At 45.2% G+C, this 26,189-nt stretch overlaps 1 protein-coding gene across 5 annotated transcripts in view; it reads right to left on the bottom strand.

The window, feature by feature from the left end:
• The window catches only part of CEP170B (centrosomal protein 170B), a 59,395-nt gene that overhangs the window by 9,325 nt on the left and 23,881 nt on the right, over window positions 1-26,189 (bottom strand). For 3 of the 5 annotated variants that reach the window (XM_063333334.1, XM_063333335.1, XM_063333337.1), the window contains exons 3-11: window positions 21,049-21,150; window positions 19,461-19,937; window positions 17,144-17,206; window positions 15,522-16,285; window positions 13,248-13,436; window positions 12,939-13,047; window positions 9,699-11,468; window positions 6,185-6,434; window positions 3,865-4,024 (exon numbers count right to left, since the gene is read on the bottom strand). In XM_063333334.1, coding sequence (XP_063189404.1) covers window positions 3,865-4,024; window positions 6,185-6,434; window positions 9,699-11,468; window positions 12,939-13,047; window positions 13,248-13,436; window positions 15,522-16,285; window positions 17,144-17,206; window positions 19,461-19,937; window positions 21,049-21,150 — 3,884 coding nt within the window. The remainder of the gene's footprint in view (window positions 1-3,864; window positions 4,025-6,184; window positions 6,435-9,698; window positions 11,469-12,938; window positions 13,048-13,247; window positions 13,437-15,521; window positions 16,286-17,143; window positions 17,207-19,460; window positions 19,938-21,048; window positions 21,151-26,189) is intronic. The other 2 variants (XM_063333338.1, XM_063333336.1) reach the window with 1 other exon arrangement.

Below are 26,189 nucleotides of genomic sequence, written 5' to 3'. Positions count from 1 at the left end.
TGAAGCCCACGGAGGTCCTGGTCACCAACCAGTTCTGCAGAGGTGGTCTCAGGCAGCTCCCCAGTTACTTCAAAACAGACTGTGCTGAGTGAAATCCAGCAGCCCTCCGAGCACAGAGAACGGGCTAATCATACAGCCCAGGAGGCTCTTTGGTTGGCAAAGCACACAGCTCTCGCGAGGAAACCGTGTGCCATCCAAGGTCCAGGCTTCCTACACCCTACGCAATAGCACTTGGGTTATACAAAGGCAGAAGGTACGAGATATGGTAGAGGGGCACAACAGCCAAAATGTTTAGCTAATAAGCTTCTCTTTTTTTAAGCATCCTTTCCTGAAGCGCAGAAACAGTCAATTAGGCTGCTTGCAGCAGTGAAATAGTGTCAGAAGGGAAGGAGATATTCCTACAGTCCAGCAGTTCTCAGCACAACCAGTTGAAAACACCCTAAGGGCAGCACCTGCTCCCAAATCACCAGGAGGTTTTCATATGTGACCTGGTCTGTTCTCATGCTTTCTGTTCGGTCACACCTGTAAGCATTTCCTCTCATCATACCACCACTCACACTGAGTACGTTAAACAACAACTTAATGAACATAATTGGGATCTTGAGTTTTTGCTATATCATTAACAACTTTAAAAAGTACCAACCAAAAGAATTTTGTGCGGGGCTAAAATTTGCAGAAGTGCCCAGTGATTTGTGATGACCCACTTGACTCCGCTTGCAGCAGCTGAGCCTTTAATTTGACTGCTCGGCTCTGCAGAAAGCTGGGTCCTGTAAAACCTACAAACCCACAACCCAAGGCATCCCAAAGAAACCATGGCTTTGGTAAACAGGAATCACATAGGTTTCACCCCTGCTGGACCCCTTTTCTGTTTTGTTTGTGACTTTTTGCTTAATTTGTAGCAGTACTCAGCTATGCCAAGAATCTAGGTTATTATAAACTATACAGCTGAGACTACAAAAACAAACAAAAACATCCCAAACATGAACTGGGGAAACTGAAAACCTCCCTGGCAAACATCCAAGCCAACACTGGACCTGAAAGGACAGACCATGAAGAATAAGGTTTAAATCTAAGGCTGCATTTTAGCTTTTAAGAGAACACTCATTATTTTAATCTTTAACCAAGCTTCGTAATAAAAGTAATTTAAAAAGCAATTCATTTGATGCCGAGAAATGCTGTGCCGCAAAGTGATGCTTCTAGTATGGCATTAAACCCTCAAAAGTGATTCCAGCATCAGCACTTTTCTTCCCCTGCATTTTCCCCCACTTTATTAGAATAGATATAAATATTTAGTAGTAGAAAATCAAGAGCTAGCAGAATGGCATACAACACTGCAGGAGCCAGAGCAGTATAAGACAGTCACACACAGAAAACATTTCTTATTCATATATTTCCTTTTATGAGATGCTTCAATACATTACTATTTAACTAAAATAGCTATTTCTCATCTCTATGTCCTTTCCTAGAATATTTAATATAAAGTTGTTTAATAAATACTCACAAAATTCACAGTGTTTAGCATCACACACACTGATCTTCAGAGATTTCCTAGCAACTTCCCTGCATTAAGCCAAAATAATTATTTTAGCAGAGATTCAGCAGCACCCAGACTGAGGGAAGCGTGCCCGCTGATTCGACTCTAGTTCCAAAGACGGGATGTGTGTTTATTAAACCCACATCAGTTTACACTGCTCCTATTCATAACATGACCCCCAAGATGCACAGTTCAGGATCCCAAGCTGTTCAGGATTCGACTCTACATCCCAGCACTGCCAGTAGAAAGTCCTGCTGATTTAACCTGTTCCTGGCCATCGTTAACATACAGCAAGCAGCTTCACTGATGCACGGTGGCATTTTGGGTGTAACTCAAATGGCCTCCCAGCCACTGGTCCTGCTGAAATCACAGTGCTGTCCAACCCTGTTTGGAGGAGACTAATTAAAAGCCTTTATGGTGGTTTCAGCCAACACTGTCTGAACACACCAAAGATTATGGCTCTGGATCCATCTTCGCAGGCTCCTACCAGTGCTTCTTCCTTTACACCACTGTAAGATCTTAAAATCTGCTCCAGCAGCGGGTACTGCTGGGAGCATTACCTACAGCGCGACACAGCCCTATGTTCGCTCTCCTGACTACTGCAAGGGGGCTGCCTCCTCGTCCCACGCAGCGCACAGCACCGCTGCAAAGCCATGTCACAGAGAAACCTTCAATTCGCCTGGGTCCGAGCAATCCTGGCTTTGAAATCCTGCCATTCAGCATCACAACCACATGCTTTGGGAGCCCATCATTTCGCACAGAGTAAAACACTGTTTTGCAGGTGTTCTTCCTCTAGCAGCAGAGGACATCCCTCTGTATGAGCTGACTTATGGCCGTACGCTTCAGTGACACCTGACAAAAAAAATAGGTATGCTGATTTTTCTGGAGGGAAGCAGTGCTGAGTACTGTTCGCTGCCAACCCACAGAGAACGTTTCATTTGCAAGTGAGAAATAAGGTAGATTTGTCACCTTAACTGCTCAAAAAGAAAAATACAAAAGGCAGTTTTGCAGGTGTGGCACTTGCATGGAAACAAAGCAGTAAAACACTTTATCTCAGAGCCTGAAGTTATTGCGAAACATTTGTGCACTGTGGCTCCTAACAGCCTCAGGGGAAAAAAACCCTCCCTGAGCAGGCTGCAGTTAACCTCAGTTTAACACAAGCACAGCCACACTCGCCTGATCTTCTGGATAACTCCCTAAACTTCTGCTTTGCACCTTCAGTGATGAACACAGCAGGGTCACAGGGCCTCCAAGTACTCTCTTGGCAGAGTAACAGGTTTGGTCCTCAGCTTCGAATCCTGCTTAGGACAGGCCTGCAATCCTCACAACAGTCAAAGACAACAGAGGGCAAAGAAGCCCACCTAAACAGCAGATAAAGCATGGCATGTATTTTTTTTTAAGCCCGCAGCGGGTGGCAGACAGGAGAGAATTTGGATTTAAACAGCACCAAAGGCAATTTTGCCTTAGCAGCTGGAGCCTCCTGGTGACCTTGCAGCCAAGTTTGAGCTGAGCTGAGTCCCTGCACTGTGGCACTGCTGAGCCAAATTAAGAGATCACCTCTCTCATCCCCATTCCACAGCAGACAAACCATGTTACACAGTTCAGGAGGATGCCACAGCTTCACTGAAGAGCTGAAGGACAGCTCTTCTCAAGCTACCTGCCTTCCTCCTTGTCCACCTTGTTGGCTGGAGAGCAGAGTCCTGGCCCTCGCCCACCAACACAGATAGGGGGAACAGATTCAAGTAACATCTACACAGCATTTCAACAGCCCTGGCAGAAAGGACACAGCAGAGGTACAAAACACATAGCTGATACAGAGCGTACAGCCAGAGCACATCATCAGGGCCTTGTCTGAAACAAGGAGGGAGGCTCTGGCTCCTGGTACAGCATCTGGCTCCCTGGTACAGCAGCACAGCACAGCATGCCCGCCCCCATCCTGTTCCTCAAAAGCAACTTCAGGGAAGTTATCTTCTTTAGGAAATAATATGAGGAATCTAACATTTTGACACTAGGGCCCCTCCTGCTTCCTGGAGGCACAGTAAGGAGCCCCCAACAAAAGCCAAACCTGCCCAGATCCAATATAGCTCTTGATCCATGCAGCCTGCTCCCATCTCTTGCAAGACTAGCTGTGGCACAGGGGAAGGCAAAATAAAGAGCACCCTAAAGAGACTTCAGTCAGTCTTTCTGCTGGTGTTTTTAAGGGGGGCAAGGAGTAAGGTTTCTTTTAATGCTGCAGCAAGTGGGGATGCTGCCCTGGTCTTCCACTGCAACTGTACCCTGCACACTCGCTCGCATTCAGAGGCGGAGACTTCTGTCATTCAGGATCTTACCTCTTCTCTCGCTGATATGGTAGAAGCAGGAGTGTTGGGCACAGAGCTGAGAGAAGTGCTCGGTGCCGTCCCCGATGAACTCTGTGAGTCCCCATCTCCAGCAACATCGTGAATCTCTCGAGCAAGGATGGCCACATCCTTCACCAAGGTCTGGCTGAGTCTGAAGCACAGGGCACGCAGCAGAGCAGTTAGGACACATGACACAACAAGCCCCATACTCATAAAATATAAGAGAAACAGCCACCAAAAGTTTGTACAAATTATAATCTCTGCAGAGGCTAGGGAACGCAGTTATTTGGGGGGGTACCTTGGCAGGGTGACAAGGAATACTCTGGCTGCATACCAGAGAAACAAAATACATCTGTTCCCCTCTGAACCCACCTTCAAAGTGCAGATTTGATAAAAAGCAAATTCTAGTGACGGTACGCTACCAGAAAGTATTGGAGACAATCCATAAAGAAGTGTTATGTTATTGCTCCCCCACCCATCCACTCTACTTCCTTCTTTCTTTTTTTCATAGAACACAGCCACTTTTTCTTCTTGAGACTTCTTTCTTTTCCCTTAATAAGGCCATGCAAGGAAAAACTTTTTCTTTATTATTTAAATAACAAATTCAAATTCTCTTTCCTTCTCCTTTGTGGTTTATAGACTGTAAATCAAAGTACACCTCCACATTCCCCGGTAGGGTTGAAGGATTACCAGGGTAAGCACGGCATACCTTAGAGGGATCTGGTTTTCAGAAACCAAGTCTTCAAGCCCCTTGACAGGTGTCCAGTTAACACTCAGCAATCGCAGCACTCTGCTCTACTTGCTCTAGATCTCAAAAACAGTTTCTAAGTCTCTGGATTGTTGCTAGCAGAGCTTAAAAAAAGAACTTCAGACCAAAAGTAGCTGTTGTAGTAATTCTAAAGAAAAGCTTCTAAGAGAAAAAAGTAATCTCCCAGCTAGCTTGCTTCATCTGAAAGACACTTCCTTCTTTAATTTGAAAAACGAAGCAAAGTAATAAAACTGTCAGCTCATCAAAACATTTCCTCGGAAAGAAAATGTATAATTGCACTAATAAAAAGCAGCTTGATCTGCCTGCCTAAGGTGCCCCCTATCCATGCTGGTTTGGATATAGCTGTCACTGAACACATCCATTATATGATTCACTTACTGTAAACAAGTGGCATTTTCCCTTTTAACTCTCTCCGACTGCCTCTAAACCCCTCCCAGTTAATTTGGGAGCAGCAACGGAAATCAGAACTGCAATTACGAAGCAGACTCTGTGACCGAGCCCTGCAACGTGCAGCGCCAGACAAGTCTGACGCAACCATTTATTTATAGCCGCTGCAACCCGAACGCTGCTGGGAGGGAAGCCAGTGTCTCCCACACGCACGCTTTACACGGCACAGGTAACGCAGCCTGCTCTGAAGGCTGACACACTTTCTAGCAGCCCGACAGCAACGTTGAGGCAAGAAAAGCCCTTTTGAGATCAGTGTGGCAAGCGATACGGGGACGTGGAAATGCTGACCAGACGCAGACAGAAGACGGCTTCCTCAGTCAAAAGTATTTCAAGTATGGCCAGTACAATGGAAGACCAGTATTTCTGGAAAGTTGGCATAACACAATTGCATATTAGAGATGTCAAACCTCAAATGCCACTGTTTAAAAAAAGAACTTATTTGCTTTATTGCCGAGGTCCTCCAGGCAACCATCAGACCACCAGTACACAATAGGTCCCGTATCCAGGAACACCAAGCTAAGCAACAACTCATTTATACACAGGGCCCAGACAGAGTTATATTCAATTGTGCCAAGCAAAGAGGTTTCTGCCCTGCAGCAACTGCTTACTGCTCCCTTACCGGCTTCAGGCAAAGCAGCTTCAACAGTTTACATACTCAGTCTTTGCTAATCCATTTGACTTCCTCTGCAGAGAATTAGGACAGTTCACACCAACTGGTCTGTGCACACACAGTGACTTCCAGCAGAAAGCAGAGATAAGCAGGTACAGACAGTTACACCTTTTGACAGACTTCGAGCTATGAGAGGAGACCCATCCACAGCTTGAACAACAAACAAACCAAGACACGATACCCTGCAACTTTGACATTTTCTAGGGAGAAGGTACAACCAGCACATCCTAGCACGGGATGTAAAGCTTCGTGAAAACCTTCCGAGACTGAACAAGCTGATGTTCAGATATGAAGGAGATGGGGGGCACACAAACAACAGGAGAGCGTGCCACTCCTTCCACCTCCACGACTGGGTTTGATTTGAACACCAAGGAAAAATCAACCCATTTTCAACATGTGGGTCAATACATAAAGCCCCACCTCACCTGGCTATTTCTGCTATCTCTGCTGTTTGCGCCATGAAGTTGTAGGGATCAGGGTGGTCATCAAAATCTTCATCATCATCCGTTTCTCTGCCATTGTGCTTCTGCTTGCTCAGCCCAGAGCCACGTATCCTCGGTGTTTGTGTGGCTGTTGAAGTATGGGAGCGTTTGTGTTTAGGGGAGCTGTGATTTGAGCCATATTCCTCCTCCGAAGTAGAAGTGTAATCTGAACCCTGTGGTCTCCGCCTTGACGCTTATAAAAAATGAATTGGTTTCAGACCAAGGAAAGTAGTAAAGAATAACTACAAAAGGGCAAAAAGGTAACACAAAACTAGCCCAAGAACACAAGGAAAGGAGAGTTTCTGTGCAGATTTTTAAGTTAAACAGCACATTCTCAGAGCTTATTTCAAAGTTGAGCACTTCTATAGCTCTCATTCACTGTACAAATTTGGAGTGGGAAATTCCAATTGAAAAGCAAAATGACTGTGTTAACAACTCCAATGTAGTAAATTATTACCACAGACTTGGCTTTCCATGCACAGAAGCTCTGTGTATAAGTAGCACACGTTTCAGATTCCTCATAGTCCCACAGAAGTCCTTTTCTAAAAAGAGCCCAATTTTCAAGCCTGCAGACACCTTTCCAATTAGCTGCAAGTACAAGCAAAAGGAGGGGTTTTTGAGTGAAGAACAGACTATAGCGATTGGTGTTATTTGCAAGAGTCCACACCCCCACATTCACCTCCTGCCTCACAATTCACCGTTAATGACACTCTATGAGAAAGAGTGTTCGCAAGGCCAGGACCGGCTCCAGCCTCTGGAGCCAAGTGGAAGCTGCCCACTAATCCCAACCAGTTCCGCAGATCTGTAGATACCCAGGTCCTGCTTGCATGGGAAGCACCGAGATGTCCTTATTTGAAAACTGGGCTCCCAGTGTTTGCCGCCACACTACACTCTCTACAGATACCGCTTCATTCCCTTCCATCCTTCCCTGGAGAATGAAGGCCCACCAAACACAGAACCAGCCAACTTATTTAAAATTACAACGCCTAAAAGCTTCACTGTGTTACCAAGATTATCATAACGCTGAACCACTGCAAGCGAATTAAACCAGCATCATAGATCATACAAACAAAAATAACAAATTTGGCATATGCAAAATGCAGGTAGAAACTATAGATAGTTACTGTATAGTAAAAAAAAAAAACAAAAACCACTCTTAGACATTGCTATTTCAGCTATAGCTATACAAAAATCTTGGTTTAGGATTAAAAAAAAATATATATATATACACAGAAAAAAAAAGTGCTCATATTCAGCGTTAGAGATTTAGTTATTTTTTTTTAACAGAGGTTTAGAATCAAGAGGTCATCCTGTTACTTAACAGCAATTTTAAAATTAAGAACCTGATTCTCCATCCCTGTACGCCAAGGAAAGTCAGTACCAACTCCCTCAGTACCATTCAAATTATACCGAGTAAACAAATCGCGTACAGAGAAGCAAGGGAGACAGGCCCTTAGCTTTCAGAACTGGTAACGTGGATTATTCTGATGTTACCTGTGCATTTCACATAAAGTTACTTCAGATGGCCTGACAATCTATTGGCATTTCTCGTCTCATGGCCAGATAGTTCATTCTGTTCTTCCGTTAGGTGAGATTAACTTTCTCCCACTGGGAGAGTTGGAAACTCTTGAGGTCAGCTAAATGCTTTAAGAAACCCTTGAATAAATCAGCCACACCTGCCTCCTTACTCCCAAGGCTTGACAGTCAATGTTTTCAAGGGTCACTGTATCATGCTTAAAAGCGTCTTGGTGGCACAGTGCAATAGTTCAGTTTATCAACGTTTCACTTTTGTTCCAGGAATGGGGTGCTAGGCGGTGATTCACTATAATAGCATTAGTATAGGAACATGTATCACACACTTGGTACAGCAGGATGAAGCATGAAGTACACGAGTATACGTAGAGCTTGTGCAAGGTCCACAATCCTATCAAGGAATTAGGAGGTTAGTATTCTAACAGCAACTAATTCAAAGAAAGGATTAGCGTAATTTGCTGCAACTATGCACAAGGAAAGGTGTTAGCATGCTGCTACAAAGCTCTGGAAATCAAAAACCAATTCATTTAAATCAAGAACTGGCCAACACTTATCATTTTTCTCCAAATGATTTGCAGTTTGTGGTCCAAAGGCAGAGGGAGCGCAAAGAGTGCCTGCTGTTCGGAAAACTCTGACCACATTATCTTCTTTTAATTTTGTTATTGTTATAACAAGAAGTCAATAATAACATCATCTCAAAACAGGCAAGAGTAGAGACTGTACATAATCTTTCAGCTTATTCCCATTGTGATTTACAAGCATATACAAATGTGCAAGAAAAAAAATAATCATTAAAATAAAAGGGAAGCTGTATGCACTAAAACAATCCAAATCAAAACAAGCAGCAAAAAACATTTTTAGCATGCAATAAAAATGAATAGTGCAAGAAGGATAATTATTTCAACTGTATCAAAGTATACGAAAAGGATACACCCAGAACTTCAGGACTCCTTACAAAAACACAGATCTGGTGAAAACCGCATCCCTCGCAACAGGCCTGAGAAAGCCCAAAGGGGTTCTTCCCATTCCTTACCCCCCCCCCCCCCGGCATTCCTAAATACCTAAGCAAACAGATCTGCTTTGCCACATCCATGGTAGGTCAAAGAGTACAAGCACAGAGCGTCGGGGACAATCTGTGATTACCAATTACCATCTTGGAGTGGTCATCTGCATTGTCCACACCATTCAATTAAAGGCTGATTTCAATATGACAAATGCTGATATTGCAAGGGTCTGCTGAGTGCACAGCTAGGGGGCAAGACAGCCCCCAAACCACTGCTGCCTGGGAAACACAACCATGCACCTGCCTTACCTACGGCAAAAGTGAATGGAAACACAGCAGAGGGAGTCTCCTGGGGCAATCAGTGTGTAGCATCCAGCCCCACATATGCATTTACAGGAAGAACAAGGGAACAGCCTTCAAAACACAGGGGTGTTTATTTCTTGTTTTTCTGTTTCAGATGCCTTCGAAACTCCCACCTTGGACATCAGCTGTGATCAACACCATAATAAGCTTTCTTGGAGCAAACTTTGACTCTTAGAGGTCAAAGAAAGGCAGAACAGAATTCCTTATAGCACTGGAAAGGCATTAAATACTACTTTTTTTAACAGAAAAAGGGCAAACATGCTCTTGTCAAATGGCAACTGGTTGCTCAAAAAGCAAATTCACTTCACAGGGTGGTGGGTGGTGGAGAAAAATAGCCTTTTGCAATATCAACACCACAGTAACATCTCACTGGGTATGAGAGATGCTCTGCTCCAAACCCACAGGAAATTTCAACCACCATAACACTCATTAATGCAGACTTCTGTACTCACCGATGCAGCACTCTTATAACTGAGCTACCAATCCTTGGCAACCATGTGCAGCCTATAAATCTGAAAGAGGGGGATAGGGGAGAAACATAAAAGCACGAGCACTTACTGGATGAGGAGGAGTACTTGACACTGCTTGAACGAGTCCTGCTGAAAGGCTGCTTCGTGGAGGCAGCAGCTGCCGTTTTCCTCACTGCATTTCTAACCTCCGAAATACCCGTCTTCCGATAGGACTCCACACTCCGCCCTGAAAACCCCGACCTCGACTGAGCCGTTTCGGAGTCACTGGGCACTGTAAAGGAACCTGCCCGTTTCCTTGGCATGGCGAGGATGTCCAGCCGCGACAGCTTCTTTGTCTCCGTGGACTGCTTGGAGCCTGCAGTGGCAGCTTCAGAGTTAGAGGCTGTTTTCTCAGTATCAACACACTCGTTGTCCGAAGCATCTCCCAGCCGGGCACGACGTAACTTTGAGGCCCTTGTGGGCCGTGGGGTGGATAAACTGTTGGAGCGGGTGAGAACTTGCTGGATCTTCTGCACGTTCGAGGTTGTTTTGCTATGGTCCTCCTTGGCAGCCTGAGTGAAAGGTTTCCTTCTGGGAACCGGCCGGGTTACCGAGTGCTCATGGTCAGACACAACCGTGTCGGGGACAGGCAAGTAGGGCAGGCTCGAGCTTCTCTCATCATCCGTGAAGTCAAGCGACCCTCGAGTCCCAGCACTCCGCTTCATCTGGAAGCGCTTGGCAGCCTCTGCGCGGTTTGATGCCTCCGGTGCTTGCGTTTTCCGCTTCTCTGTCAGCCTGTCCCGAGCGCTCGGCTGCCCGCACTGCTCCTGGATGGACGGTGTGGAGGAAGATTTCTCCTTCTGCAAGCTCGCAATCACTTTGCGTTTGGGGGCGCTCGTTGGGACATTTTTGCCACTCACCAAGCTGACCGTGCTGGCAGTGTCCACGTCCGAGTCCCCTGACAAGGAGTCCTCCAGCTGACCAGCAGTTTCCGAAGGCTCCAGCTGTTGGCTTTGACCAAGTAATTTGGCTTCCAGTGCTGCCAAGGCAGTTTCAGTGTCCTTGAGGAGAAGATGAGTCTCCTGACCAAAGTCCATACGGGTTGACCGAACAGCCTCTAAATCTTTAAGCAGAGGGTGACTTGAAATATGTGGGAGTTTATTTTGAGGAACACCACTACTTGATTTATCTTTGGTAAAACTTTCCTGTCTAACAAAAGATGATGTCTCCTTTCCTGCCGTGTTTTCCTGGTCTTGAGGAAGACTCTGATGAAGCGAAATAACCACTTTTCCTGCTGCATTAATGTAAGCGCTAACGTCTTTGACCGCTGGCTTTCCAGGAACTGGCATGCCAGCAGACTTGAAGGAAAACTCCTGATCCTTGCTGTCTTTGTCTGCTCGAGCATGGGACACGCTCAGAGAGAGCTTGGAGGGAATCCCCACATCATTGCTGTCATCACCAATGTAGAACGAAGTAGAAACTGGCTCACTTACAATTCTCATGTTTGAAACCCGGGAGGCTCCCGGCTGCCGACTCTCTGATTTTGTGTCTTCACCCATCTGCTCTAGCACTTTATTGTTCTCTTTATATTTCTTGCCTTTTTCCATGCTGAAGCCATCGTCAGATCTGCTGGCATCGCTAAGACTATCTGGATCCAAGTCTTCTTGGATGAAGAGGCGGCTGCTGGGATCGCCATAGGCTTCCACACAGTGGTCCTTCACAACGGTTCTCTTAGCCTCAGAGTAGGACTCCTGGCAGACCAGGACCGCAGGTGTGGGACTGTCTGATTTATCACTTGGTGGGAGTTGAGGAAGAAGGCGCCTTGTTCTCAAGGGCACGGCATTTTCTGGTTCCCCAGGTTTTGGGGCTACACTGCTTTCTGAAGAGAGTTAAGCGGACAAGAATCAACTGCTGCACAACTATACCACTTTTTTGTCATTTAGTAAGAGCTTGATCCTGCAAAGTGCAAGTCTACAAAAGCACTCACAAGACACGTGCTTAGAACTCAGCTTTTATGTAACATGAACACCAATAAGGCCTGGCTCCTGCTCGGTCCCTCAGGTTTATCAATACAGACACTTAAAGCAAAATTGTATTTAATTCCTTTGCTGGATCAGAGTGCTCAACATCTTCCCTCTGTCAAGGTAGGATTTCAGATTCATTCTCCCATAGTCTACCTCTCAGTACAAGCACATACGTTTAGAGGCTAACGGTGTTGCTGGCATCAGTCTACCATAAATCAGGCCATGGGAAGGAGATGAAAAGCCATCAGACAAACCATTGCAGTGATGCAGTGTTTTAAGTACCATTCTACACAACATAGCCCATTTGACTAAATAGATGGCATTTATCACAGTACAAGTTCTGTGATATGATCATATCCCACAGGAAAGGCTCAGGAGAAAGACCCTGTAACAACAAAGAGGCTCTGAATTAGAGCTCACTGTCGCAGCGTGGGTGGGCTTATCAGTATGGACATGCTTCATAGAAAGAGCGCTCTTACTTCTCCCATGCCGCTGGCCAGGGCTTCGTATCTGATACCGCCTTTAAATACCAGGATAACTGGTTATTTGACTATGGTAATATTTCAAATGCTCCAGGAGTCAGGTTCTCACACAGTGTGAAAACAGCGGCAGTGACCTCCGAAACAAAGGTTTCTTCTAATCTTTACTGAGTCTGTCTATCACTGCTGATAGCATGAAGGTAATGACAAATATTTCCAAGCAAAAAAGGGTGAAAATGTTTACAAAAGCCAACAAAGCGCTGTTCTCCCTTTCTCACATGCCAACAGGACCAGGGGGTCTGCAAGCTGTCCTTCCAGCTACAATAGGAGTGTGATCTCCTGCTCCCTTCTCCCCTTCTTACCCAGTTTTCTGCACTCATCTCCACATTTCAAACCTGCCACCTGACAGCAAACCCCAGAACAGCCTAAAATTCTCAGCATACCCAGACGTAGGATAAGCACACAAAAAAAGCCCAAGTCAGCAATTAAGTTCAAGACAACTTGCAAAAGGCTTTCATCTGGTCTCATGAGGCAGTCTAAAGAATCACTACTTGGGGCAAGTTCACACTCAAGGCCCTTACAGTCTTTTTCCTTCCCAGGTGCCCTTTAGTCATGTCAAACATAATATTTAAGAACTTCTTGGATGACTCCAAAATGCAAACCAGAGGCTCTCTGAATCTCTACTCCACTGGGAACCATTCACTCTGTCCTTCCCACCCTAAATACATTAGCTAAAAGAGAAAATAAGCCACAGTCAGATACACAAAAGCTCTCAATTCCTGCTTTTCATATCATCCTGGCCTAGATTCAGCCACCTTCAAACAGTAATGTCAGGATGAAACTTACCTGCACCTGCATCACCCTGCCCAGGAACAGATCCAGAGTCAGAATAACTGTCCGCAAGGCTCGCCCACCTAGACACCCACTTCTGACTTCCTTGAGACGCCGCAGACATCTACAACAAGGTGGGGAAGGCAGTGTCAGAAAGAGGGTTTGTAAACCAAATCCTAGCCACAAAATCTTTCCTCTCATACACACATCACTCAGTCTCCTCAAAATGAAAATCAATCTACGCATCACATTTCCATCCAGACATTTCCATCAAACCCACCTACACCTCCACCATCCCAGCAAATCCACCTGGACTGCCCGTACCTGTGCATCAGCCTGAGACCCGCTCACAGCTTTTGAGGCAAATGCCTGGAGCAAGGGTGACTTCTGACTAGTGCCATTTTCACTGATTAGATGCTGATGAGAACCAGAGTCATCTTTTTCACCTTTAATTATTGGTCTAAAGGCTGAAGAGATTCTGGAAAATTCAGGTGACTCAAGAACACCAAAAACCTGAAAAGATGTTTGCATGGAAAAGATTAAAAACCAAGAAACTACAAAAATATTAGCCCAAAATTCAAATTCATGAAACATTAGTCACACGCAAACTACGATCCCAAAGGGCCAGAAACACTTGCCAACGCTTCCATACAAACTACGTAAATCGTTTTCTTCTGTACTCCACAGTAGCAGCTCTAACTACGCTTATTCATAGAATCCCACTGACTCCCACCTTTTCTCTCACCCTCATTATTTCGGCGAGTTGCGTTTAACAGTAGTAACTTTCACTGAAAAGGAGTCCCTTTTCAGCCCTGAGAAATTTAGGATGAGTGTCAGGAAAGCTATTTACCAGCTCATTCACGGAGAGTTAGGGGAAAAAAAAAAAAAAAAAAACACACAACCCAAAACTGAAAGCTCCATCTCCAGGGTCTTTCATAGACTGTAGCAAAGAGTGGGCTGAGCAAAGCAGCCTTGCACTACCACGTGAGGACCTGGGAAAGGATGCACCTCTGAGATGCATCTCTGTTTGAACTAGTTGGCCAGGGTCCCTCTGGGGATAAACAGGCCTTCCTAGGGGGTGACCGAGCCATGCCTCAGAAGGGCTTGTTTTTCTTCCCTGACTACAAGCTCAGAGGAAGATGCCACCATGGAGGGTGCCTAGGCTGAACAGAGATAGCCGTAAAGTTCTCCACTCTCACTTCTATTAAAAAAAGGTCTGTGTGCAATGGTGGGGGAATAAAAAGCAGAGTCACGTCAAAACCTCAGCAAGTCCAGAATTCATACCATCTTTCTTCCTGGACAGAAACACTGAGGGGTCCAGTGATGAGTTGTTTCCTTAGAGGCAGGTCTGCACTGCACCAAGTCTATAGCAGAGTCAGGAACAGAACTTGGCCAGCGTGCCTGCCCGAGTCACGCTGCCAAGACTACTAGCCAGAAATAATTGTAATTTTGTGGCATTTTTCTTCATATTTCCCCACCAGAACAATTAACCATGTCAGGACTAGGGCCTTGCTATAGCTTAAACACCCTGCCCTGAAAGCCTCCGATCACATTTCAAACAAAACGTAAGGAACAAATGTAATAAATAAACAAATGAGGGAAGCTAGATCCAGGCTCACAGAACACTGTATACAAAGCTCTAAAGCCAGGTTCAATAAAGGCTTCCTTTAAACCTCACCATCCTCCTGCCTACGCTTCACTAAATCTTCATAGCAACTTGCCAGTTTTGTTTTCATAATAGACCACAGATGAAAGTTAAACCTGAAAATCAGCCAACCTTTGGTTTGCCCTGCGGTTGCTTAGTTGGGTGGGTTTATTTAAGCCTCTCCCTCATCTCTGGGGTTTTGTTTTTAGGCTATCATTCACTTTGCAAAATCCAAACAAGTATAGATTCATCTTGGATTGCCCCTGCTCTAGACCACACCCTTCGCTATCTCAACTAGCTGCCACTTGCCCTGCCAGCAAGCACTCCCTTTCTAACCAAGCACAGCCAAATACAGAACCACCTACCACTATGGCTTGTGAAGGATCAAGAGCACCAGCCCTTGGCCTGCATTTTCTTTGCGCCTACCACAGGATGCTGCATCAGCGATGGGCTGCAGCTCCCATCTTCATAACAGTGGGCAGGAGGTGATGAAACGCCAAGGCAGAGGCTGGGGAGCAGCCCTAGAGAGCAGAGCTGCCCCCAGCCACGGCTCTCAGCAGGATCAGCCCCATCTTTATTCTGCTGTTGCCTGTCCTCTAAACAGCTGGCAAACAGACTCTTGCACTTTTACATCCAAATCTCACTTTGGAAGCAAGGCAGGTGTTTGCTGTGGGCTCAACTTGCCTTCTTGCGCTCTGTGGGTTTTTTGTTTGTTTGTAATTTTGTTGGGGTTTTCTAAAGACCATCCTCTCTGTTTTTTTGAAGCCTATCCTTAACACAGGTCACCCAGGATGATTTCGCACCCCTAACCATAAATCCCTGCTGCATCCCATTCAAAAGAGAGCAGTCCTTCACGGCAATAGCTAATGAAGTTAGGCCCTCCAGCACAATGTGCAGAAGCCCAAGCCTTCAGCCCTCAGCTTACTGGTCAAGCACAGAAAAGCAGCATTTACCTGATCTATCATTTTTCGTGCTTCCTCCACCTCTTTATCCTGCGACTCTGTCTCGATGGTGTACGTGCCTGTCTCACTCACGCTGTCTTCCTCATCGTTCCTCCTGCCCTGGGCAGACTTTACCTCTGGAGGTGGAGCAGAGGCAGACTCTGGTTCTGACGATACAACCACGCGTGGAGCTACAGGCACAGGTAGAGGTGCCGGTTTCTCAGCGCTCGGCTTCCCAGACTGAGCAGTCTCCCGCAAGTACTCGGCCATAAAATCCTGAGCCATTTTAGACTTTCTCCCAACACTCCCATAAGTTTTGGCTGATGCTCTGGAAGCAGAAGAGGATGAAGAGTTGATCCGATCCTCTGTCTTTTCCCTCTTGAAGGAGCTAGTTCTTTGGGTCCCAGAGGAGTTGTTACTGGGCTTGCCCGCCTGAGCCCCAGGGTGGGATGGTGGCACCGCATTTCCCAGCTTCTCTGCTGGCAACGCATTCTTCCGCTTTTCAACCTTGGTCTTCGGCCCTGGATCAGTGTCACTCTGAGAGGAGTGAGCGCTGTGAGTGAAGGACTGTGACCGCTTCTTCCGCGGCGTGTCCTCGAAGAACTCGATGACGAAGGCCTGCTTGTTGTGCAGCATCTCGTGGGGATCACGCCTCATCTGGCGCTGCAGCCTGGTTTGCTCTGTCGCACGTTCGCTGCCCGTCGTTGTCTCCTTCTCTGCCTTGGGCGCCACAGGGTCTTCGGAGTCGCTCTGCGTCCCGTCCTCGTGCCTATTGCCTGGAAACAAGGTACGTAGATTTGACTTTCATATTCTCAGTTGCTGTGGCCCTGTCATTACCTCCCAGCTGAAATTTATTTTTTCAGTTAAAAGAAAAAATCCTATAGGATTAACAACCCCAAAGACATCTGCTGTGGTACAGGGATTGCATTCCATCAGAGGAAGTAAAAGAGAAGGCAGCTGTCTCCTGACACCACTTTTCACAACTAATTGGGTATCAAGTTATTAAAAAACAATTCAAGAAATAGTTTAAACCCCAAGAGTTTCTGATTTTGTAACACTGATTGTTTTAGATACTTAACGTTCTGTTTCTTTCTTTTTTTCCATTTAAATAAAAATGCTGAGATTATTTTGCTGTTCTGACCAATTACTGTAGTCCAAGATCCCCTCATTAGGCTCTCTCTGTTACAGAGCAGAAATATCTCTGCAGGATCAGCAAATAAACCCCGCATGCTGCATCCCTTGAAACCAAATCCCCACGATGAAAGACCAGATTAGCGCGTTACGAGTGCATGCACCTCTGAGCCCACGTTACCCCACTCTACAAGGGGAAAATAAACCAGAGGCTAACAGAAAAGTGAATTTGCAGGATTCTTTACTTTTCCTGAAGATTTAAGGATCGCACCACAACATCCCCATGAGTTACACCATCCTAGCACCAGCCAACCAAAGGCTAAACCATTACTTAGAGTTCACTATAAGCTTAAATAAGTTTATAATTATTTTCACTTATGTTAGCGACAACCACCTTTACAACCTTCTCTTTCTATCAATGATGCTCTGCCCCTCAGTGCCTTAGTTCAGGACTCTCAGAAAGTAAGTTAAACAAAAAGTTAAAAGTAAAACAAAAAACAAACCTTTTTTTGGAGAAGGAAACGGGTGTGAAGGCACACAACACGATTCAGTCAACGACCAGGAACCTGTCATCGGGAGAACGGGGAAAGAGGTCTCTGCGCTCTAGAGTGTAATATGCATCAAGATATACTGGCTAAAATACCACGTGTTTGAAAGGAAAACTGCTCAAACCTACTTTGCAAGTTCTCCAGACACATGGGTGAAGACCATTTATTACCTCGAGTTAGCTGTGAAAGATTAGAATTTAATACAAGATCCATTCAACCCAGGAGTCAGTCCTCTGAAGAGTTTCCTAACATCCTCAATTGAAGGAAGCCAGCAAATTTTGCATTGTGCCCCGAGGGCTGATAAGCTTCATCCTTGGAAGGGAAAGTTCTTAAATTAAAGGGTCTTGGCTAAGAACTCTGCTGAATGCAAAATGGTGAGGACACAAGGAAAAACACCAACCGTGCCCAAGGATGGCCCAGGAGAACACCATGCACATCTCCTCAAGCTGCTAAGACCTGAACTCTGTAGTCTTGATACCAGGCTTTACATTCACTACATTGCTTCTGAAAGTGAACAAATGTTACTAATGAAACTCGACAGTGGGCGTCTCTGATCCTGAAGACCCAAACCTGGTAGGCAGCCAGCGGTAGCCTCCAAGACAACTTCAAAATTAGCCCCGCCAGAAGAACACGTTACACAGCTATCGCGGATAAATGACACCCTGTCCTCTGCCAAATCAGAGGTGGATAAACTCCTCAGGCCACCAACACTGTATGTTTTAATCAAATGTCCAAAGAGTTGATTGCTTGATATGCAAATTATGCATTAAATTACCTCAGCTTGTTTCCATGCCTTATGGACTGTAAAGAGGCAAGTGCAGTCAGGCTAGTATTCCTGTGTACTGCTCGGGAAAATCCTAGGATGAGCAGCAGCTGCCTGACTCTCTAGTTTTCTCCAAAAGGAAAGAGCAAAACTACCAAAGCACATCTGTATCCCTGACAATGTTCTCCAGCAAGTCAACAAAATCCAGTATCACAATAACAAAAAAAAACAACCCAAACCCCCAAACCCTCTATCACAGAGTTACACAGTAGACTGAAAATAAGACCCTAAATAAACAGACAGGGCACCCCACTGTCCTTTGTTGGGAAGAACTAGAAACAAGCAATGACAACAAAACAATTCCATTTCCATGCTATGCCAAGCCACACGGCTAGATATGTGAGACCATTTTGATGTAGGGGCTTCTCTAAAAATTGCAAGTTGGAGGTGTAATAGTTAAAACTCTTCACATTACAAGGAGGTCTTTTTTTTTTTTTTTTTCAACAAGGACCAAGCAAATACTCCTTTAAGGGAAAACAAGGTATTGCTCTTGTTTAAGAAGGACCTCAAGCACAAGTAGGTCTGATAACCTTTAATATGACTTTATCGGTTAAAGCTGTAGTTCAAAATGATAGCTTTTCCAGAGGCCTGCAAGGCAGTGAGAATGCAGGAATCAGTGGTCTCCTCCCAGGTGTTCAGTGCGTGGCCCAAGAGAGACATCCAAGCCCGCCCAAATCTAGCATAATATATTCAAAGTTCCATGAGAATCATGGGAGTCCCACCAGCTGCACTAAGAACTGGGCTCCAAACTACACTTCAAACCTTTGAAAAATCCCCAAAGAATTTCTGTGTGACACACTTAACAGGACACAGGTCCGCAAAACCTGAAGTTTTTTAACAGGGCAGGATTTCAGAGAAGCTTTCGTTTAAGAGAAGAAACCTTATTCTACAAGCACAACAATTTCCTCTACTGGTGATCATGTATATCTCAAATCTATCACCAGTCGCCATGTCTTTGATGACCTTTGGTTATCTGACCAAGTGGTAGGTCACTACAGACATCAGGATGATCACACTTAGCCTCTTCTGGACTACAGCTAAAAAGAAAAGTCATTCCTCCAGCTAAGATAAGCCAAGAGAAGAAAATCCACTGAAATACCTGTGTTTACCAGCCTGCCTGACCACATGGAAATTATTTTAGACATTTAAAAATCAAAATTCTTTTTTGAATCACTGTTACTGCTGAGCTGGCGTTATAGATGTAGAGGAACCAGATTAGAGTGTCCCAAGGCTGGCATCACACATGACTACTTCAGGGCCAGGTGAAGATCCTGCTAGCCAGATCCAAAACCTTAACAGTCATAAAAGAAATATTCTTCATATTGCAAATTCAGAGCAGAGATAATTAAGTCCAGTTCTCCTTGACAGGAAAAGGGTTTTCCCCCTTTATTATGCTGCATTTACACAGCCAACAGAGAACTATGTCCACCTGACAAGACATTCCCTCACCTTTAAGCGTCCTCACATGAACCGGCAGGTCACTCTTTGTACTGTACACATCATCTCCTGGAGACTGCCGTCTCATCAAGCTTGGGTCATTCTGGACAAGCCAGTCAGCCACTTTGCTCTCCGCTGACATCACTTCTGTATGAGCTGGTTCCTTACTATACGGTCTTCTCTGTCTGAGTGAAAATTTAGTTACATGGTCTTTTATCTTTATTTTACCGGGGGTACCATCATCAAATTCAATGGTGAAAGATGCATGACTCTGTACAACGGGGGCTACTACTGCATCAACATCCTTTGTTGGGATCTCATGGACCTGTGCTTCTGGAGATTTTGATGGCTGCTGAAATTCCTTAGTTGGAATCTCAAAGTAACTTGGCTCTCTCCGGAAGGCAAACACCGACTGTTCTTGGGCATCTCTATAAGCAGAAATATTACCATTCAGTTCCTCTTCATGTTGGGTTATCTCTTTTGATCTTTCTGTAAAAGGAGGGGGGGAAAAAAGACAAAAGAATGTTAAATTCACAAACACTAGCTGAAACAGATTAAAGAAAAAAACACGAGTTCTATTTTAGATAGCTTTGTACTTATCATCAAAATTGGTGCTTACTGCACTGGTGTGGTCTGACCAACATTTGTTATATTCACTTTGTCCTTTCTTCTGTTGCTCCCCAAAGAGAGAGCTGAGTGCACACACACACACAGTTGTATGTTTTGACAAAACCTATGTGGTGGTGGCTGGTGGCATTTTAAAGTTTTTGTATGCCTGGGCTGACGTGAAAGGAAGATCCTGTTTCACTTTGCTGAATTCACTTACGTGCACACCTACTCAACTTTCCACAGCTCAAAGAAAAAACCTGAATCTGCAAAGCTAATCACAGGCATGGTTTTGCTGAATCAACACCTAATTCTGTAACATCACCAAAGATAAAACCAACAGTACCCAAACTTTTTGGCTAAAGGATCACTTACTTATTCCGACCTCTTGGGAAGGGCTGCTAATCGCAACCCCTCTCTGCTACAGAACAGATACGCTGCACGTGCATTGAAATAAAACACTTCTTTGTGCAGTAAAGCATATGCTTGATAGAAACATCGGGTTTACTGCACAAATGAAAAAAGATGCACCTTCCACGCATACAGATTCACAACAACAGGAGTGGTAAGACTAAATGGCTTCCAAGGATGATGAGGTGAGAAACAGATTGCTTCCATAGTAATCAAATCCAGGCAATGCATCAGCTCAGAAAGTGCTTCTTAGATAGGAAACTTCTGGGATACACAGTGGATGGCTTGTTCAGGTGGGCTGCTGTATAACTAGGTCTCAAACAAGCTTAGTGAGGCCTTTCTCATCCGTACTGAATTATTCCACAACTGCTGCTTCTAACATTCAAATATTTTAGGGGAAACATTTTAATTTTCCCTTATTCTGTTTTCATCAGCAACAATCTACACATAGGAATGTGCAAGTACGAGCACAAAAAAGTGGTAATTAAAGCCTTTACAGAGGATGGCTTCACCCAGTAAAGATCAGAAGTGTGCAGAAATTTTGTCCCCCTCATCTTCTCCCACCCCAAATCACCTCCATTACCTGAGTAATGTTCCTCTGGCCTTCTGTCCTCCTTGTTGTTTGCATCATCTTCCCCCCACCAGGAGGGCTGCCCATAAAGAGGGGTGCGGTAAGTACTGGTTTCTAGGAAGAGGATAAGCAAATATTTTGACACAGAAAATACCAATTTACCAGGTTCACAGAAGTCAACCACATGCCAAAAAGGGAAAAACAGCAGGGTCAGATGAGATCATGCACCTGTTACATTGCAGTTATAACAAATAGCAAGTTATACATAATAATTAGTATGTTCAAGCTTTTCTCCCCCCCACCCCACCCCCCCCCCCGGCTTTTTCTTTCTTACATTCTGCTGAAAGATACTGACTCTACCTCCCTTTGCTGTCTTTCCCAAATGCTGGCTTTTCTCCCTCTCTAGCCTCATTATTTACAGGAAGTGGAAGATTTTTGGCAGGACAGACTGCAAATCAGTAACCACAAAATTACTGTCTACAACTCACCTGCCATTCAGGAAATCGGGCTTTTGTCCTGATCCTAACTGGGAAGACTTCAGCTCTGCCCTTTCTTGCCCCACCATGTACTTGGATGTTGTGAGGCCAGGGATTTTTTCAACCTATTCACCACTCCCACTCTAAGTGACACGCATCCCACAACAGGAAATTCTTGAAGCGTTACAAGTTTAGGGAAAATGGTAAAACCACCTCCTTACACATACATAAGGAAGTAGTAAACTCTTGCTCTCTAAAGCTTAAAGTAAACCAAGTGGATTCCTGAGTCATTGCAGGACAGAGGTTTTACTCGTGGAGAAGCTTCTTCTAATAAAAGCCAGATTTCTATCGTTTTCTCTGCTCAGTGAGGACTCATTGGAAGATCAGGGCTTCGCTGCAACAACTGGTACCGAAAGGAGCTGATCCACTGCTTCTTGTTCTGTCTCCCACAAAACAAGACTCTGTTTTGGCAGTGCCTTGGGCTGCTGCTGTTTATGCAACAAGTAAAAAGAATACACCTCAATTGAGCTGTGGTATAGTTATTATGTTTTTATAATTGTTTAAGAGAAGCAAATAAAGTAGCTTTTGTTCTTTCATCTAGAGGTGATAGAGACATAAGGATAGGTCAGGGGCTGAGGTTAAGCTCCAGCTTTGTTAGCTGCTTCTGCCTCTACCCATAACAGCCATCAGCACACACTTTACCTGCCACGTCTTAAACCCTGGCTCCAGCTACAGAGCCATGGCCAGGCTTCTACCGCCAGCTGCTGCTCGCTCAGCTTGTGGTTTTCAAGCCACACACTGCTCTGTGTAAAGCAGCCCTCAAACAGCCCCGCAATTTTGCATTCCCTACTTTAATAGAGACATGACAGAAAGTAGTCATTAGCATAAGGGAAGTCAGGAGAGGATGGGGAATTAAATAGTTCAAAGAAAAAAAGATGGCTGATTTTATGCTGCTGTTTCTAAAGCAACACAGACCCAATGGCCGCTACTTCAGATGCTTTTTTCTAGAATAGTTCCAGAGATATATAAGCTCATACATTGATAGTCTACAGGCAAAAATTTTGCTTTACAGATGGAGCACACAGGCCCTTTTCAGGAGATCTTCTTCGTGTTTCAAAATCGACGACGCTGCCTCCCTTCACACCGAGGATCAAAAGAGGCTGGAAGTATTACTCTCCTTTCTGCCTAGAGCGCGTGGAAGATAAACTGTGTTCCCATTATGTAGGCAGCCTTTGAAAGTTCAAAGGAGGAAGCATTTTTCATCGTGAATAAATTGGAATTGCCAAGCAATATGTTTCATAACTGAGAATGGGTAAACCACTCAAGGGAGAAAGGAAGGGCGGGGGGAACCCCGCACAAACCTATTCACAAGCGTGCCAATGAACAGAAGCACCCAGATGTAGTGTTCGGTCTCTGCTAGGCTGAGACCTTCTGTCACATAGCCTAGCAGAAACCTACCACCCTGTCTTCATGCCATGACTTGCCCACCAGACCCCCACTCCAACCACGCAGGATCTGCTCTACTAATGTCAGGCACTTCTTTGGGGCACATACTGCAATTAATTATCACCCTCTGAAGTCAGTACTGATCTTAGGGTTGATGGCCAAGTGGCAGTCAGGGCTGGGAGGAGGAGAACAACACCTTGGGTGATAGACAAATCTATTAACAACAGCCAGCTGTGTCTGGGGTAACTCATGCCTTATGGTCAATGGGGCACAGTGAAGGGCTCAACCCTGAAGAAACACATGAGATTTTAGATACTTGTCTCAGATTAGTAAGGTCAATTATGAAAGCTCATCAGTGGCTTATTTTAAGTTGCTGGTGGAAGATATCCTTAGCATACTACCCTACAGATGCAATGCAAAGACCATGTCACACTTGACTCTTGCACAAGCAGCATCTTCCCCAAGTATGGGTGCTGTTAGCTCTTGCACCTTGCAAGGAGTTGCCTTGCTACAGCTCGTCTCTCCAGCACATCCCAGCCCCTCACAGGATCCCAAAGGCCCCCTAGTCTAGAAGATTTTAGTTACCTGTTCCAAGAAAGTTTTGTTTCCAAAGTGGAAAAGGTGAGCTCACATCCATCCTGCAGGACAGACTTCTTCCCAGAAGCTGCTCCAGCCCCAAGATCTGTCCCTGACCTGTGTACTGAACACAGGAGCTACTGCCTTTGTCCCCCAGGAGCTTTTCTACTACAGGGTAAAAGCAGCTATGGGAGCAAGTCAACCTTGGGCAGACTTTTTTTGTTGATGGGCAACTTTGGGATTGCAAGAAAAGCTGAGGGAAAAAAAAGAGGCTTTATTAAGAATAATAAGCCAGTTCCACCGCCTTCTCAAATTTCCCCCTCTATCCTAAAGAGCCCTAATAGCTTCTTGGAAATTCCCCAAATTCTCCCTCAGACAAAAGCTAGCACAAAGCCAAAACCACAGGGCACATCAAGGAGCACCTACAGAGAACGCATCAGGTTGGGCAGAGCATACAGAGACCTGGGGCCAGCAGGGTAGGAGGCGCTCAGTTGCGCTCATTGCATGGTGGCAGAAGGTCCCTCCTGCCCCAAGACACAGAGCTCACATGGCCCCACCTGTAACACTCTGGTACAGCATGTATAACGCATCCGCTCGCTTCTGTGGAGGGTTTTTTTCATTCCTTCCCTCTCCCAGCCTCCACAGTAAACTGGAACTTCATTTTAAAGACTGCAAAAAGCACAGATGGGAAGCTGAGGAGTCAGTATCTTGCTATTTGGGGACAGTTTCAATATTTTAAGAGCAATTAATGTTTCCACTGAGCCTTCATACTAATTTGCATTTTGAATAACATTATCAAGTGACACAGACACCCTCATTCTCAGCTGCTGCTGAGAGTGGCCAGATCCTGACCCAGTGTAAAATTTCCCTGACTTCAGAAAAGCAACGTGAATTTGCTGCCCTGTTCGTGTCAGAAGCTTCTGTCCCTTCTAATTTGCCAGCACAACCGACCTGACGCCTCTCCCCGCTCCAGCTCTAACACAACAATATTGTATAAAAAAAAAAAAAAAGGGGGAGGGGGGGAGTGCGATAGGAAGGCAGCTAAACCAGATGGCTGTGACAGAAGTGGGCCAGGGAGCAGCTACATATGCAGTTGTGCCAGGGGGCTTTGCTCTTCACCAGCTGGGATGCATTTTGTGCAGCGACCTCAACCCGGACCTGCAGCATCCAAAGTAGCGCATCTGCCTGTGTCCCGAGACATGCATACCACGCCGAAGCCACCGCCTGTCTGCTATATTTCAGTGTAAGATGGAAGCTCTTGCAAGAGCAGTGAGACTGGGGGTTGCCCGAGTCAGCGGTGAAGCGAGGAACACCAATGAAAACTGCTCAGTCATTTTAATAATGTGAGACTTCCTCCAATTGATGGCAGCTCGTTACCACCTCTCTCCACTCCATGCCAGGCTGCCCAGATGGTGCCAATTCATTTAGACATATTTCTTGGCTCATCAATTCAGGCAGACAGCTCGAAAACCATCCTTTTAGATAACCGAATTGAGGTCAGCACAGGCAGTCAGCCAGATAAACACCGAGCTATCTGTGACGGTGTAATACAAGGGAGACCACTGACACGCACATGTTCTGCTCCTGGATTTCAGTCTTTGACGCAGTTACTCAAAAGAAAAAATGAAGGCTATTTTAGCACAGAACAAGGAAGGTCCATTTGTCTAACAAGTCTAACAATGACGTGACCAATTAAATTAATACAACTATTGATCAACTGAGGGAAAGGCACCACAAGAGAAACTGAGACTTAAATACAAAGGATGTATTTATGGAGAAGTGAATCAGAACAACACAAGGGCAGGACCAAAAATACAGTCCAGGTGATGAAAGGGAAAGGAGAAAGCCCATGTTAATGCTGCTTTCTATCAGCAAATGGGCAGAAGAGCTTTCATGACAAGGAACGCAGCTCCCACTGCAGATGGGTCTGATTTCCCTTGAAGGCGTTCCCTGTGGTCAGGACAGGACTGAGGGCTGCGCACTGCCCAGGTCCTCCCAAAGCTTCAAACCGTCACGAGAGAGAGACAGACAGCAACGGCAAATTTCTTTGCTGACAGAAGCACATGCAGCTTTGAAGCTGTCTACAGCAAGTCATAACAAAAGCATGAGAAATTCATCTTGCTTTAAGTCAAATCATTTGATTCATTATTAATAACAATAATGTCCATCATCAGAAGATGCAGAGTAGGCTTCTTATGGTAGAGGCCTTGGGGAAAAAAAAACAATGATCTAGCTATAACATTTTAAAATTAATTCCTTACATCTCTGCCTTTTAACTCCTTTCCAAAATAGAGAATTCAGACCTAGTAGGAATAACGATAAAGCAATTCTCTGACTCTTTGCTGCACTATTTATTTCACGTGTGTGTGGCAAACCTAAGCCCTGCTCTTTCGTACCTGCTGTGAACATACACAGATCCCAGAGGCTTTCAAATCAGGCTGATAATCACAAATGTATTTGTATTAATTACATGGTCAAACCTTTAACACGCTGCAGATACCACCACCCTAGCTCAGACGAAAAGCAGATACACCACCACCACTCCCCTAAATTAAAGGCTAGGGTAGAGCTGTGTGTCTAAATAGCTATTACCATGATCTCATGGGGAAAGCAGCCAAAGACCATGGAAACCACTCCACAACCGGGCACAACTCC

The sequence above is a fragment of the Chroicocephalus ridibundus genome, chromosome 4 (assembly GCF_963924245.1).
Source record: "Chroicocephalus ridibundus chromosome 4, bChrRid1.1, whole genome shotgun sequence".
In the NCBI taxonomy this organism is placed as follows: domain Eukaryota; kingdom Metazoa; phylum Chordata; class Aves; order Charadriiformes; family Laridae; genus Chroicocephalus; species Chroicocephalus ridibundus.
Note: the sequence above shows the minus strand (reverse complement) of the source record. Positions and strands in the feature narration are given on the sequence as shown.